The following is a 16,874-nucleotide window of genomic DNA, read 5'->3' as shown; positions in this document are numbered from 1 at the left end:
ATGGGACATGACTCCCATAGGTGTAAATCTCCCTGACAACTTGGGACATGACTCGTGGGGATGAGCTGGGACCTGGCATCCTGGGATTGAGAATGCATTCTTGACCAAATGGGAAAGAGAAAAGTAAGACAAAATAGTTTCAGTGGCTGTGAGATTTCAAACAGTTGAGTAGTTATCCTGGAGATTACTCTTATGCATTATATAAATATCCCTTTTTAGTTTATGGTGTATTGGAGTGCCTAGAGGGAAGTGCCTGAAACTGTTGAACTGTATTCCAGTAGTCCTGATTCTTGAAGATGATTGTATAACAATATAGCTTTTACAATATGACTGTGTGATTATGAAAACCTTGTGGCTGACACTCCCTTTATCTAAAGTATGGACAGATGAGTAAAATAATAAGGACAATAAAGAAATAAATAATGGGGGAGATAAGAGGCAAAAAAAAAAAGGATAGATTACAATATTAGTAGTGAACAAGAGGGTAAGATAAGAGGTATGAGATGTTTGGGGTTTTTCTTTTTATTTCTTGTTGTGGAGTGATGCAAATGTTCTGAAAATGATCATGTTGATGAATACAATTTATGTAATGATATTGTGAGTCATGGATTATGTACTTTTGATGAACTGAATGGTGCATAAAGATATCTCAATAAAAAAACTAAAAAAATAAAAAGAAAAAAGTGGTTTCCTTAAACATTAATTCTAAAACATGGATTTTTATAAATAACAAATAGCAAAACAACTGTCTGTCATTCTGTCAATAAAGTTCCTGAATACTTCATATGCCAAACTCTGCTGTTCAAAAGTGGAGCAGAGAGAACTGATTTCTGACCTTTTGGAATTCAGTGTCTCAGAGAACAGGCAGTCATGAAAAGTGTATTATTAGTAGCAAATACTTTGATAAAATCACAAAATATTGGTGAATTCTGTATAGGCACCAATACTGGACCTGAATATTCAATTAAGACATACAAATAGATGCCTAGGCCAGTATCTGAAAGAATTCATTGGTAGATGTAGCTGCAAGGTGTTCCAAGAATAGAAGACGGCATGGGCAAGTCATAAACATAAATTTAGAGGTAGAACTCTCCCATTTGCAGCTCACATCCTAAGGCAATGGCACTGAAAAACATTATAAACCACTTACATCTAAGCAGTCATATAAAGGACACTCCAATAACAGCAACAGAATATACATTCATCTCAGGTGCACATGGAATATTTCCAGGGTAGATGATATGGTCATTAAACAAGTCTACAAATGTTTAAAAATTTAAGTCACAAAAAAATACCTTCTCCAACCACAGAGCAAAGAAACTAAAAACCAGTAACAGAAGGCAGGAAAATTCACAAATATGTGGAAAATAAACAATACATTTTTAAGCAACATGTGTCAAAAATAAATCACAAGGGAAATTGAATAAAAATTATAACACATCAAAATTTATGTGATGAAATTAAGGAGTTTTCAGAGAGAAATTTGTAAGTGCAAACACCTGTATTTATAAAGAAGAAAAACCTTAAATCATTAAACCTTAAAACCTAACTCTACATATTAAGGAACTATAAAAAGAGCAAACTAAACCCAAATTTATGAGACGGAAGTAAATAATAAGATTAGAGCCGACATAGATGGATTAGGGAAAAGTGCAAACAGTAGAGAAAAATCAACAAGACAAAAAGTTGATACTTTGAAAATTTCCAAACCTTTAAATACAAAAGGAAAAAAAGGGCAAAAACACAAATAACTAAAGTCAAAAAACATACTGTGGACAACACTACTGACTACAGAAATTAAAAGATTGTAAAACAATACTAAGAACAATGAATACAACCTTTGTAACTTAGATGAAATGGATATATTTCTAGAAACACATAAAATACAAAACTGATTCAAGAAGAAAGAGAACAGAACTATGACAAGCAAAAACAGGAATTAAATATAGAAAATCTCCAAAGAAAAGTCGAGGACAAGATGGATTCACTGTAGAAATCTATGAAACATTTAAAGAAGTATTAGCATCAATCCTTCTCAAACTCTTCCCCAAAACAGGAGATGAACACCTACTTCCTAACTAACTAGTAAAGTACCATGTACTAAATAGTACAGGATTGTGTTAATACAAGACAAAGGCATCAAAACTACAATTATCCCTCATGAACATAGATGCCAAAATCCTCTACTATCAAATCAAATCCAGAAAAATATTAGCAGGAATGCACATAATGACCAAGTGGGACATAAGAATGCAAGATGTGTCAACATATAGAAATCAACAAACACAATACTCCATATTAATAGACTGACAAAACAATGGAGAAAGCCTGAAAGCTTTCCTCCTAAAGATCAGGAAGAAGACAAGGATGCCTGCTTTCATTTTCACTATTAAACACCATACAAAATTCTTGTCAGGGCAGTTTGGATACAAAAAGAAATAAAAGGCATGCAAATTGGAAAGAAGTAAAATTATCTCTTCATGAGATGACATGCTCTTTTAAAGAGAGAATCCTATAAAACACATATACAAACATTCACACTTACATTCATGTACACACACAACCATATTAAAGCCAGTTACAAAAGTAGTGAAGTTGCAGGGTATAAGAGTAACATGCTCTTCTAGTTTGCTAGCTGCCAGAATGTGATATACCAGAAATGGAATGGCTTTTAAAAGGGGGGATTTATTAAGTTGCAAACTTACAGTTCTAAGGCTATGAGAATGTTCAAATTAAGGTACCAACAAGAGGTTACCTTCATTTAAGAAAGACCAATGAAGTTGAGTTTTTCTCTCAACTGGAAGAGCACATGGTGAACATGGCAATGTCTACTAGCTTTCTCTCTAGGTTTATTTCATGAAGCAACCTGGGATGTGTTTTCCTTCTTCATTTCCAAAGATCACTGGCTGGTGGACGCTGCTTCATGGCTCTGCAGTCTTCTCATGACTATCTCATCGTTCTTGCCATTCTAAGGCTTTCTCCAAAATGCTCCCTCTTTTAAAGGATTCCAGGAAAGTAATCAAGACTCACCTAGAATGGGTAGAGTCATGTCTCCATCTAATCAAGTTTAATCCCCACAACTGGGTGAGTCACAGCTCCGTGGAGATAACCAAATCAAGTTTCCAACCTACAGTACTAAATAAGGATTAGAAGAAATGGCTGCCTTTACAAAATGGGATTAGGCTTAAAACATGGCTTTTCTAGGGTACATAAATCCTTCAGACTGGTACATATGCATAAATCAATTGAGTTTATGTATACAAACTATGAGGAATCCAAAAAGAAAAGAAAAGAAATTAATTTACAGTGGCATCAAAAGGATTAAAACTACTAGGTATAAATTTAACCAAGGCATGATAGGGTTGTATACTGATATCTATAAAATACTGCTGAAAGAAATTAAAGAGGACCTAAACAAATGGAAAGACATCCCATTTCATGGACTGGGAGAATTACTATATTCTAGGTGGCAATACTCCCCCAAATGATTTAGAGATACACTGCAATGCATATAAAAATCCCAAAGCCCATATATTTTTTAAAAAGGAATGTAAGTTGACCTTTAAAATCACATGGAGGGTGGGCAACGGTAGCTCAGTGGCGCAGTATTTGCCTGCCATCCCAGAGTCCGGATTCGATTCCCAGTGCCTGCCCATGCAAACAAAAAAACAAAAAAAATACGAAATAGGTGGTATATTACACAACTATATACTACACTGTCTGTATGAAAGTTTTGTAAGCCCTGCATTTGTAGGACTAATAAAACAGTTTAACAATAAAAAAAAAAATGAAATTACAAGAACCTGAATACTTACAATGATAGTGTATAGAACAAAGTAGGAGGATACCCAATTTTCCATTTCAAAGCATACTACTAATCTATAGTAATCAAAATAATGTGATACTGGTATGAAAGTGAACAGAACTGATAGTCTAAAAATAAATCCATGCATCTACTGACAATTAATTTTGAACATGTCACCAAGATACTGCACTCTAGAAAGAACAGTTTCTTCACCAAACGGTGGTGAGACAAAGGGACATTCACATGAAAAGCATGAAATCTGAACCTTACTTTATAGTATTTACAGAAAATTATAAAAAATGAAAGCAAACATCCTTCTCAGGTTTCTGATGTCAGGAGGAAAGCTTTCAGGCTTTCTTCATTGCTTTTTCAATCTATTAATATAGAGTATTACACATTGGTTGCTTTCTATATGTTGACACATCTTGCATTCTTAAGTCCACTTGGTGATTACATGCATACATATACAAAAAGTTAAGTCATTTAGAAAGCTCAATAAAAGAGAAAAATAAGAACACTCAAACGAAAATACAGGGGTAAATCTTCATGAGTTTGGATTTGGCAATTAATGTTTAGATATGGCTTAAAACCAACATTATAAAAAACAGATAAACTGAAGTTTGTAAAAATTAAAAACTTTTGTTGATGTGAAAAGGCAATCTACTGAACGGGAGGAAACACTTGCAAACATGTATCTGAGAAGGGCCTAAAACTCAGACCATATATAAAAAGTCTCTTCTCACTTATCAAGACAAATAATTTAGTAACAAATGGGAAATGATTTGAATAGACCATTCTACAAGCAATATATGCAAATGGCCAAGGACATGAAAAGATGCTCAACAATCTTTAGTCATTAGATTAAAACCACAATGAGACACCACTTCACACCAATTATGATGGCTATAATTTTTTTAAAAATCTAAAATAACTGCTGGTGAGGGTGTAGAGAAACTGGAAACCTTGCATACTGCTGGTGGGAATGTACAATGGTGCCAAATATTTGGGCAGTTCCTCAATAAGTTTCTGTATAAGCTGCATATAGAATTAGAAGATGACCCAGCAAATCTACTCCTTGATTTATACCCAAGCTGAAAAAGAGATGTTCAAATAATTGTAGACAAATGTTCTTAGCACTATACAAAATACCCAACACACGGAAACATACCAAATATCTGTCCACTAATGAATGAATAATCAAAATGTTATATTACATTGGAACACTGTTCAACCATTAAAAAGAGTCATGTAATCGTACAAGTTGTAGCATGGAAAAATCTCAAAAACATAAGTGGAAGAAGCCAGATTTTTAAAAAAAGGCCTCTTTTAAAAACGATTCCATTTGCATACAATATCCAGAATAGGTAAATCAACAGAGACAGACAGAAAATTGAAGGGTATGGGTGGGGGAGTGGCTCCTTTTCTGGGTATGAGCTTTCCTTTGGAGATGAGGAAAACGCTGCGGAAATAAGATAAAGCTGATGCACAACACCGTTTATGTACCGAACACCAATGACTAAACTGTTTAAAATGGTTAAATTTATACTATGTGAATTTCATCTCAAAAAAAAAGATGTGTAGATAAGCCCAAACACAGTAACTGCATGCATGTTAGTCAAAGAAATCCATTTTTCTCTGGAATATAAAACATATACATTTTAATATTTATTTATAAATATAAGCATCAAAGTGGTAAATTTTAATAAACACTTATTTTCTCATTTCTTTTTCAGGCAGAAATGACACCATATTCAGAGAAAAATAAAATAAAAACTGTAAAATAGAAATACTGAATTCATCTAAAGTGTAATTCAATTGGGAATGATATGGCAACAAAATTATATTCTGTACTGTGTTATATACTTCTATAATTTCCCCTTATTAAAAACAAGTATAAAATTGCATTCCAATTTTGCTTATAACTAGCAATATTTTTACCCTGTTCTAGAGAGTATTACCACTCCCAGCATCTATTCTTTATCTGAGTAACCTGTTGTATTTTTGTCACATCATTAGGATGTGGAAAACATTCATATTTATTCATCCTCCATTTATTTTTATTTCCAGATTTATTTTAGAGAATTTCAGCCATTTCCCTGTAGAGGCCATGTGTAATGGGTCCCTGCCGAATCTCCAGGACCTGGAATATTTCCTAGAACACATAATACAGTCAAAGGTATTTATGAAAAAGGAATAAATGAACTTTCAAAACTGCCTTTCACAACGGCTTTATACATATCCAACACTGTAAGAGCGTTATTAATTTTGTAGTTGGCTGGTATTTCCAATCACAATTAACAAGTGAGTGCTTCACAGAATGAAGCACTAACTATGCTTCTATTTAAAACAGTCTCAGAAGCTAGTTGGCCTCACTGAGGCTTCCACTGTTTGAGTTTTGATGAATTCTCCAAACAACAGATGTGAGCAAGTCTCATTTACTTAAATTTTCTAAGTTCTGTCTATATTCAGACTTTTATTTACATCAAACCAACATCTTACATTTTACTGTGTCAACTTTGGTCTTACCATCATTTCCTATTTTGACTATTTGGGTCCCTTTTCCATTTTGGTCTTTAATCTATCTCATTACTTTTAAATACCTCCTCCAAGATTCTAGGTCTTTGCTGTTCAATACTGTAAACACTGAATAGTTTCAAACCACACATGGTTATTAAATTTAAATTAATTAAATTTCATTAATTTTTTTTTAAAAAATCAGTTCTTCAGTAGCAGTAGCCAAATTTCAAATGCACACTAGCCATATGTGACTAGTAATGGACTGTATGGATATAGAACATTATCTTCATTACAAAAAGTACTACTTAGGCATGCTGACCTAGATCTTAGAGAGTTCTTCTATGTTATTTATAAATGATTGATATTTTGCTTTGCTCTATTAATTCTCTGCTATATTTCTTCAAAAGCTTTGTTATTGTGCTTGTTTAAAACTGTTGTGCACCCCAGAAAAGCCATGTTCTTTAATCCTTGTCAATACTGTTGGATGGGATCTTTTTGACTAAGTTGTTTCCATGGAAAAATGACCCACCCAATTGTGGGAGGGACCTTTTGATTAGGTGCTTCCTTTGGTGCTGTATTTCCACCCATTCAAGGTGGGGATCACTTAATATAGTCTTTTAAGAGGGAACCATTTTGGAAAATGCGTGAGAGCCCACACAGTCGGAGACCTCTGGAGATGCATAAGGAAAAACACCCAGGAAATCCTTATGAAAGAAGCCAGGAGAACAAGCTAGCAGAAGTTGTCATGTGTCTTCCCAGATGACAGAGGTATCCAAGAGCCAAAGACCCCAGCAGATGCCAACCATATGCCTTCCAGCTGACAGGTGTTCTGGGTAGTATCAGCCTTTCTTGAGTGAAGGTAATCTCTTCTTGTGCCTTAATCTGGACATTTCCACAGCCTTAGAACTGTAAACTTGCAATTTAATAAATTCCCTTTTTAAAAGTCATTCCATGTCTGGTATATTGCATTCTGGCAGCTTTAAAAAACTAAAACAGTTGTATTTATTTTTGCTAACTTCTTAAGGTAGGAGAAATCTTAATGATTTATTTTCAGCATTATAAGTATTTGTCACAATATAAGGCCAATAATTTTCCTGAGAATACTGGTTTAGCTTTGTAACTTTAGCAATTTTATGTAATATAGTCAACTGTTTTTTTCATAATACACATTTTAAATATTTGTGCCATTTATACAGAAGAGTTTTCTGAATTTTCAGTTCAGATTACATGGAACTTTCATATATATATTTGTGAAATAATTGCAGAATTCATTCTACTTTTTTTTTTTTTGAGAAAGTAGTAGGAATTTTTACTGCCAAAACAAGAGACCCAAGTGCTGAATGGTGTGTGAATGTAGTGGAATGGAGAAGTTTAGAGTCATGCATGTCACCAGAAGGACAACTGGGATGTTAAAAACATGGGACTGAATAGCACAGTGAATTCTGTGTTTGACAACGCCCATGATTACATGTACAAATATAAAAAAAGTTATTTCATGAACTTTAACAAATGTATGACACTACTGTTACAACAGAGGAGATAATAGGAAAAATGTACTTATAACAAATAATGGACTATAGTTACAGTAATATTTTAATGCTTTGATCAACAAAAACAATTGTACTACATCAATACCGTGGGTCAATAATGGGGAGGATAATAGGTATTGAAGGATTTGGGTTTTTTATATTTTTATTTCTTTTCTGAAGTTATAATAATGTTCTTAAATTGATCATGGGGTTGCATGCACAACTATATAATGATACTGTGAGCCAGTGGCTGTATACTTCAGATAATTTATATGGTGTGTAAATACATCTCAATAAAATTGCATTAAAAAAAAGAAAGCAAAAACAAAAGAAACAAGAGATTCAAACATAACAGATGATAAATAAGTAGACCCAAGACGCAGTTCCTCATGATAGGCACGGGTCAGCAAACCAAAGCTTAACCAACTTCCAGTCTCTTGTAAGGTTCAGAACTTGAAACCTGAGAACAATCAATCCTAACTTGCCAGCTCCCTTTTTTTTCTATCTTAGTTCCTTAAGTCAAGGCTTGATTAAATAAGGAAAACTATCCAGTGTCAATGCATAAAGTTACTTTCTTTAAGACAACCTTGTTCTGCCTATATAAGCCTTGTTCTTGCTGTCACTCTACAGAGCTTCCTTCCATCTTATGGAATGGATATTGCCCAATTCATAAATTATTCATTAATAAAGGCATGAGATCTTAAAAATTAATTCCCTGTGGATTTTTTTTTGACAGTTTTAGTGATAATGACAGGATGTGAAAGCAACTGCTAAGGACTCTGCACACAAGAGAGAAGAAAGTGACCACTGAATCCTTTGAGGTCTCTGTTCTCCCTACCATCTTCAAGGTTAATGCAAGAATTACTCACAGATCTGAGCTCCATTCTTTTCATGTTTGAGTTCTCTGATCACATCTCTTTGCCCAAAGGTCAGTAAGTCAATCACATTGATAAGAAAGAACAAATTTTGAGCTTGAGTCCTGAGTCTTTGGTGCAGTCCAGTTTCATTTTCAATAGTGCTGGTATTCCCTTGTCTGTGCACAAGTTAAGAAATGAGGGGATAAAAATGGGATCCTCAAAAACTAAAAATTTTGTTTCTCCACCTTCTGGTACTGTCATTTACATGCTCAAAAATGTTGGGGATAGAGGCTGGGCCTATTAACAAAATGACAACATCTCACCAAAGACAGCCTGGAATCCCATTATGGGAAACATTCCAAATAGACAAACATTCATTTCAAAAATGCGGTCCAGAAAAGGCACTCTGAAACCAGTCAAATGCAATGCCTGTTTTTAATTGGTACTCAGAGGATATTAAGAAATTCCAATATTTTAAAATAGTTTCATTAAGGATTCTTTGCAAAAAGTAAATGAGAAAAAAGTTCATGAAATTTCCGAGTATCTAACAGAAAAATTTTTTAAAGAACCAAAATTTTTAAATTGAAGTTATAAGCTCCCTGTGTTTGTCTGTAGGTTTGTTTATACTTTCCTATCTCTGAATGATAATACCAAATTAACTTATAAAACCCCTTAAAAGATCGCTATTCAAAAATTATACTTACAGATAAATAAGCAATTATATAAAAAATAAACCAAACTTAAAATAATTCAATGAAATCCAAGTGTTAAGAAAATTAAATTTCCCATAATTGAGAAAACCTTTGTCAAATAGGATTGATTTAATATTATTACTTAAATAAAAATGGGTATGTATTTGGAATTATCAATGTGAAAACAACTTAAGAACTTAATTTTATTCTACCTGGGTATTTGTGTTGAAGGATGCCAGCATTAAGACACTTTCTAAGATATTCCTGATAACTTGAATGTGTAAGGTATACAAAATGTGTTCTGCTAAACGAAAAGAAGTTTTGTCTTAAAATAAAATAACATGGGCGGGCCGCGGTGGCTCAGCGGGCAAAGTGCTTGCCTGCTATGCCGGAGGACCTCGGTTCGATTCCCGGCCCCAGCCCATGTAACAAAAAACGGAAAAACAAAGTACAATAAAACAAGAAAATGTTTAAAGATGTTTCCCTTTCTTCCTTCCTTCCTTCCTTCTATCCTTCCTTCCTTCTCTCTGTTTAAAAAAAAAAAAAAAAATAAAATAAAATAAAATAAAATAAAATAAAATAAAATAACATTGCAGAATGAGAAAGAATATGCAGGATGATTCTTAATGGTAAAGAAAGTTATAAAAAGTTTGCAGAAAGGCCTTTTATTTGACATGGTTAAGGTCTAAGATTTGATAGGTCTTTAGGATATTTAAGAGGTTACACATTAGATGGTATTTTCATACAAAACTAGGATGTGGTTTTCTCTCTGTTACCATGAGTTTTCTAGATTACTGGTCTGCTCTTAAGATGTTATAAAAAAAAACCATCTGAGTAACCTGCCTAGAAGGCAAACATTCTGTATCTTTAGAATAATCTCCTGTACTTCATATTGGCCTTATCATCTTTATTGTTTTAGAGAACAAGTCTCCTCACTTTTGAAATAATTATGTCTATTTTACAGTCATGCTACCTACCTCTTTACTTTTATTTTTAACTCTGAAATCCATTTATTTTTAAAATCTTTTACTGTCACTTTGGTTAATCTGTCAATATTTTTTCACAGTGACCCATAATCTTATTTAACAATTAAAATCTGATAACTTTTAACATAATGCCTTTCCAAAGTTTAACTTTAAATGATGCCTTCTTGAACTTAAACTGTCTTTGGGATTTTCCAGGGGCCCCTGGACAATCACAAAGGATTTGCTCTTTTACCCTGGAAATAGAGAGGTGCTAAACTAGTTATGTTTACTTAATGTTATCAGTTGCATGGGAAGTATTATCAAATTAAAAAGGACTTTCTATCTTTCTGTTGGTTAAATTTATGATATATTGGGTTATTAATACAAACACTTCAGAAGTTATATGAAGTTCTTACAGATTTCTCGATATCCTCACTGCCCATGAGATGTCCAAATACTTAGTGCCTGGTATTGGACAACAGTAGTATTATTGTACATAAGTTCAGCTATTCTTAAAAGAATGTTTAATGAACTCTCTCATCAGATCATTTGTAAAACAGCAGTAAGTTAACCATGGCCATTTTAAGTATTTTGTCACCTACAGATAGTTTTTATTCTGATGTGTCCCTGAAAATCTTTGCAATCAGCTATAGGCCAGTGTGCTTCATCTTAAAAAGGATTATCTTAAAGACCCATGAAGAGGACTATGCAAAGTTCTCTGAGGCACCAGCTTCTAACGACATTGTTTAAATAATTTTGAAAACATACCACTGTACTGCATGAACATTAACAGAATTCTAGGGTAGAAGCTGATGGGTTCATGAGATTGCTAACACAAGAATAGGTAAAATAAGGATTGGTTACTTGGGACTAAATGAACTGATAAAGAATTACTATAGTTTTCTTTGGATTAATGCCAATGTTTTACTCTTTTACTTTCTAGATACTAGGAATCCTTTGCCATTTTCCCTTAAACTACCTATAGTTCATGAAGCATTCATCTTTATCACCGTGCTAGACCCTTCCAGAATTTGGAAACTCTTACTGAATGCTTTCATTTTTCTTTTGAAAACATAATTAATCTATAGCTGTCGTCCTTGATAACAGGAAATAATAAGAGGCACTGGTTATATAGCCAAGTCTTAGGAATGGAAACTCAACACACAGCAAATTCCAAACCTATTGCCTATTGTAGTTTGCAACTGGATGCATATGCCTGTGCTTATCCAAATTGTGTAAAAGCTATCGCAGAAGCTGTCAAATTAGTTAAAACTTAACTCCAAGCAGACACAACGTTCTTCCTCCAGAAATCTGACTCATGAGATTCTCCTACTTTCACCTTATAATCTTTACCTAAGATGCTTAAGTGTTCTTAACCCTGCTACTCTGCTACCTTTATCTGATGAGACAATTTCATGATTATAAATTGCTAACTTTACAATTAGTGACTCCATGCATGTTCATTTAACCATCCCAGATGTCATTCTATTTGTTAATGCTTCCATTCTATTTGTTAATGCTTCTTATGATAGAAACGTGATGTTAAATATCAAGAAGGCTATTCAGTTATGACTCACTATGAAATGAATGAGATAGCTTCTATAACTTTTTTCTGTATACAATGACCTCTATCCTCTTACCCTAGTTTGCTTCCTATCTGAGGGAAAAACCTGTTAATATCTATACTAATAAAAGATACAATTTGGTGAAATCCATGATATGTGCATGCTATAGAAACAAGCTGTTTCTTCACTTCTTCTGGTACACCAATTAAAAGTAGACAAATGATATCCTTTCTGCCACTTTACTTCCTTCTATATCTGCCATCAAGATAGAAGCTCACAGAAAAAAAACCAAGACTAAATTTTTTTTAATGTTCTTGAACATTTTAATGCAAAAACAGCTTCACTTAAACAGCTGAGATTATAGTATTAAAGTAAAACTGTCTAAATTATCTGAAGAAATTGGCCTTCCATGACACAATATTTTACCTCTGGATATGATGATTCTTAGTATTCCCACTGTAAAACTCAAACTCTATTCATATGAAATTGTTACTGGCAGATCTATGTCTCTGTGAATAAAATTAACACTGATCACTTATTGTCACACCACAAGATGCCCCAATTTCTAAATCCTTAATGCATTATACCACAAGATTATCTCTAACAGGAAAAGGACACCTTTCCTGTGACAGACACCCCACTAATCACAATCTGGGCCCAGGAGACAGGATCCACTTGAAACGACACCAACAGAAAATGGTGTAAGAATCTTGTCAAAAGGGAAACTAGCAACTACTCTGAACTTCTAATACTGCCACTAAATTACAGGGTGTTGAACCACAGGACCACATATCTTGACTGGAAAAGTTTTCACAAGAGTCCTGGATTTGTTTTAACTCTGGAGACAATAATCAAATTAGCACAAAAGTGAAATAGACCATATCATGAGGCATTCTACTTATTCCCAAGATGACGGATCAGGTCCTTACAGAGTCTTTATCTTACTAATACTTATAATGCATAAAAGCCTTTCTATTTCCTTATGCATTGCCCTAGCATTGGCCTAGAAACGCAACCCCATAGTCTACTTCTCCCGGCCCATTTTAAAGAGAGGTAACCTCACAAAATATTGGATTTGTCACTATAAATCGTGATCTATGCATACTGCAGTGAACCCCACTCAACCCATAACAAATTTCCTTTTGGTCCCAAATGCTTCATTCTCTCTAGATAAAGCTGCACCATTTGCTTCATGTCAAACTCAAATATTATACCTAAGTTTCTCTTACCCTGCTATATTTCTTAGACCTGTGACCTCACTACAGACACAACTAGTCTACAGAAATACACAGATGTCAGAGAAGGGCCTGGAGATCTTAACATGATTGTGCATATGTCTCCACAAACTACAAGTTACAATAAAAATTCATATCCACTTTCAGGGCTAAAACTCTTGCTATGCCAAAGATACACAACACAAATAAGTTTGCACCAACTCATTATGTGTACTGCAAATATCACAGACCCCTGATTACTAAGAACAAATGATAGTATTCACAGTGATAGGTCTATAAATAACATCACCTTGGCTGGAATTACATTGTTCTGTCAGGCTGTCTTTTTACTTGAGGTGGCTTTAATAAGATATTTGCCGAGGCACTAAATTACCTATATATCTGGTAAATGTCTGGGCAATGTGAAATTGGTCTCCTCACTGCACATTAGGAGTTTATAATCAGTCTACATTCTACTCACTTCAATCTGTATTCTCAGATGAAAGGGGACTTACCCAAGGAGTTTGGATTCTTGTTTTGCCTCTTTTGGCAAATTGTTGGCCTGGGTAATTATGAAAACATGATTAGAAATCTATCAATCACAATAGAGAACTTGCAGAACCTGCTGCTAGAGCTATAGCAGCACAGCAATAGTCATTAGATTCGTTAGCTAAACTTGTTTCAGACAATAGCACTGCTGTACTTGATTACTTATTATGTGAACAAGGAGGCATTTTTGCCATGGCAACATCACCTGCTGTATTTGAGTAAACACTTCTAGGGGAGTTGAGATGTAACTGCATGAAATAACTGAACAAGCCACATGGCTCAAATAGGCAAGATCTTCCTCAAGGCCATTTTTAAATCACAGGACCTGAGCTTAGAAGCATACTAAGAGATGGGCGTTTGAATATTTTATTACTCACAGTACTCATCATCGTCTCCCTGGTGTACTCTTTTCTCTCAACAGTATTAAATGGTAGTTTCCAGTTGCTTGTGAACCAGGAAATGCTTCCTTTATGCCTGGAATGACAAAAAAGTGATGAACAAGGAAAAACCGACAACATCACGACTGCCCATGAGCAATTATTACTCCAAGACCTTCAGCAGTAACAGAGTGGTGCTCAACACCAAAATTTTTATCATAACTCTCAATGGCTAAGAGAGAGAACAAAATGGGGGAAATTACTAAATTAAGTAGGCATAATAAGGAGTCCCTCATGCTAAGCTCTATGTCAGCAAACTGGAGGTTAAATAAATTGCTTTCTCTTGTAACTGTTTGTTCCACCAGGGCCTGAACTTCTGAAAATAACCTATTTTAATCACAAGCTCCCTTTTTCTTCTGTAGATCTCAAACAGATCTTAGGCCCCCCTCGCTGACAAGGCCAGAGCAGAATTTCAGAGCAGTGTCAAAAAGGCCAAGGTTTTTAAACTAGTTAACGAACACCACTACTCCATGATCTGTTAATAATGTACACGTTGCTAGTGGTAAAGGAAACAAGAAGCCTGGGTTTGAAAACATCACAAACTATTTACCTATTATTTGCCCTACTTGTTTAGGGCAAATGATGCAAAATTAACTAACAAGGTCCCCAAACACCACTGTTGAGATTACTTAGTCTAACTAAACTCTAGCAATACAAAAGGGCTGCTCCTACATAACAAAGGCAAGTTTTCTACTAAACTTTCTCCAAAGCTAATTATGTCTCCAACTCTAGCCTCAGTTTAACAGGCTTTTAAAAAACATAACTTTAGTATGTTGGAATCAGCGCTAAAAAAACAAAGAGGGGAATGGGCATCAAGGCACCCTCTATACAGACTCCCTGAAACAGAAATTATGTTAGAACCCGGTGGACAGACACACATCAAGCCATGAGGCTTGGACATAATGAGTCTGTGCTGATTGTTTCTTTCCTTCCATTACATATCCATCTTCATGGCTTGAAGATTCAGGTGTCCTGGACATCAGTAAGTTCTGTTGGAGAAGGTTTGTAAACTCCTTTATCAGAGGAACCTTGATCCAAAGATGCTCCATTTTTATGATGAGTTTCTGTCCTCATTCTCAATCACAGATTCAATACTGCTAAAATCTGGTCAACATAAAGCAATGGAAAACCCAGAAGTGTAAGTTTCCAGTTTTTTGCTAAAGCAAACAGTGGGACGTTCTTCCCCTATCTGAGATTACCAGTTTAAAGACTAGAAATTGCCCTATCAAGTTAATGAGGATGAGAAGAATGGTAGTTTAAATTATATTCTCATTTTAAGTATGAGTGAAACTGATGGCCCATATAAATTACGAGAAGTTACCAGATAACCAGTATCTAGAAGAATGATCCAGATATTTTTATCCTTAATTACATAGTTATTTTGTCATCAATAAGAAGGAAATCCCCAACTCCAAGCAACATATACCTGATCTCAAACAAATAAGGCCCACAGCATTATAGAACCAGGATCTTTCTAGATGGGAATAGGCAAACATAAACGAAATGTAAGTCCCAAATGTTAAAAGAGAACAGTGCCTGTGTACTAATTCTCTTAAAATCTTTTCACTGCAAAAGTTTAACCAAGATAGTCTGCTGGAAAACTGAGGGTTCAATTTTTGGTTCAGGAGTTTTGAGGTATCCTCACCTTTTATGCTCTCATTTTCTATTCTTAAAACTGTTAATCCTCTGAAACCCCTTGAGGATGATTCTGAGTGACAACTTTTGATTGCCAGAATTTGTCACGTCGCTTATGCTCTGTTTGCCCAAGATTTCTCATCCATCAATGTGAACAATAATTATGGCTACCTCTTATTAATGACAGTATATACAAAGTACATAAAATTTGTCTGATATACAGTAAAGTATGCAAAAATAGAATGATTAAAAGCTTCACTAATAAACTTGATATGCTTGGGTTTCCTTTTCATCCAGGGAACTACAAAGAAACAGAGAACAACTGAGTCAGGCTGACATACCAATAAACCTTCAAGATGCTTACTAAGACCCCTGCTTCTGCAGAAAAGAAACAAGTCAGACTAACACCAACAAACTCGTTTATCTTCACTAGATAGCCCCGCTGCTGCAGACATTCTGCCTGTCCGAATTGCAAAATTAATGCAACACGGCCAAAGGACATCCCACCCAAAGCAACTCCTGTGGCTCACTCTTCCTTACTCCCCCGCTGCATCCCAATATCCTTCCTTTGTTCCCAGCAGCCATATACACTGCCTGCCCAAAACGTGCCTTTTGAAAAGTAACCTTTTGTTGCTGTTTCGCAGTGATGCTACCTTAGTTCAATAGACTTATTCTGTACTTTGGTTTTCAGAGTCTGTTTCGACCTAGACAAGTAGCAAGTAACACGTATTTTGTTTCCAAACAACTACCACCAGCACAACATATACTTATTTTCAAAAAAGTCCCACGCTTTCGAAAATTTCTATCAAATTTGGAAAATGTGTTCAAATTGATAAGAACCACAAGGAAGAACTGAACTTCAATGCTATAGTCCAATACAAATACCTTCAATCACCTAGAATGTACGAGACTGCTCACCATTTTCATACATTCAATCTTTCAAAAATTTCAGTGCGTTAGTATTACAACAACCACATCTCAATGAGTCGTTTTTTACTGACAAATAAAATAAGACAATTAAAAACTTTTACCTGTTATCCGCGGGCTACCTACCACCGGCACACTCCCACCGCCCTTCCCCTCCCTGAGGAAGGGTCACGTGAGTACAA

At 34.8% G+C, this 16,874-nt stretch overlaps 1 protein-coding gene across 1 annotated transcript in view; it reads right to left on the bottom strand.

The window, feature by feature from the left end:
• Positions 1–16,874, bottom strand: part of LOC143677337 (uncharacterized) — a 63,712-nt gene that overhangs the window by 46,358 nt on the left and 480 nt on the right. The window contains exons 2-3 of the mRNA XM_077153198.1: positions 14,071–14,167; positions 3,561–3,648 (exon numbers count right to left, since the gene is read on the bottom strand). Of these exons, the coding sequence (XP_077009313.1) occupies positions 3,561–3,620 (60 nt within the window). The 5' untranslated portion in view covers positions 3,621–3,648; positions 14,071–14,167. The remainder of the gene's footprint in view (positions 1–3,560; positions 3,649–14,070; positions 14,168–16,874) is intronic.

This window comes from Tamandua tetradactyla, chromosome 3 (assembly GCF_023851605.1).
Source record: "Tamandua tetradactyla isolate mTamTet1 chromosome 3, mTamTet1.pri, whole genome shotgun sequence".
In the NCBI taxonomy this organism is placed as follows: Eukaryota; Metazoa; Chordata; class Mammalia; order Pilosa; family Myrmecophagidae; genus Tamandua; species Tamandua tetradactyla.
The sequence above is the reverse complement of the archived record's forward strand: the minus strand, read 5'-3'. Positions and strand labels throughout refer to the sequence as shown.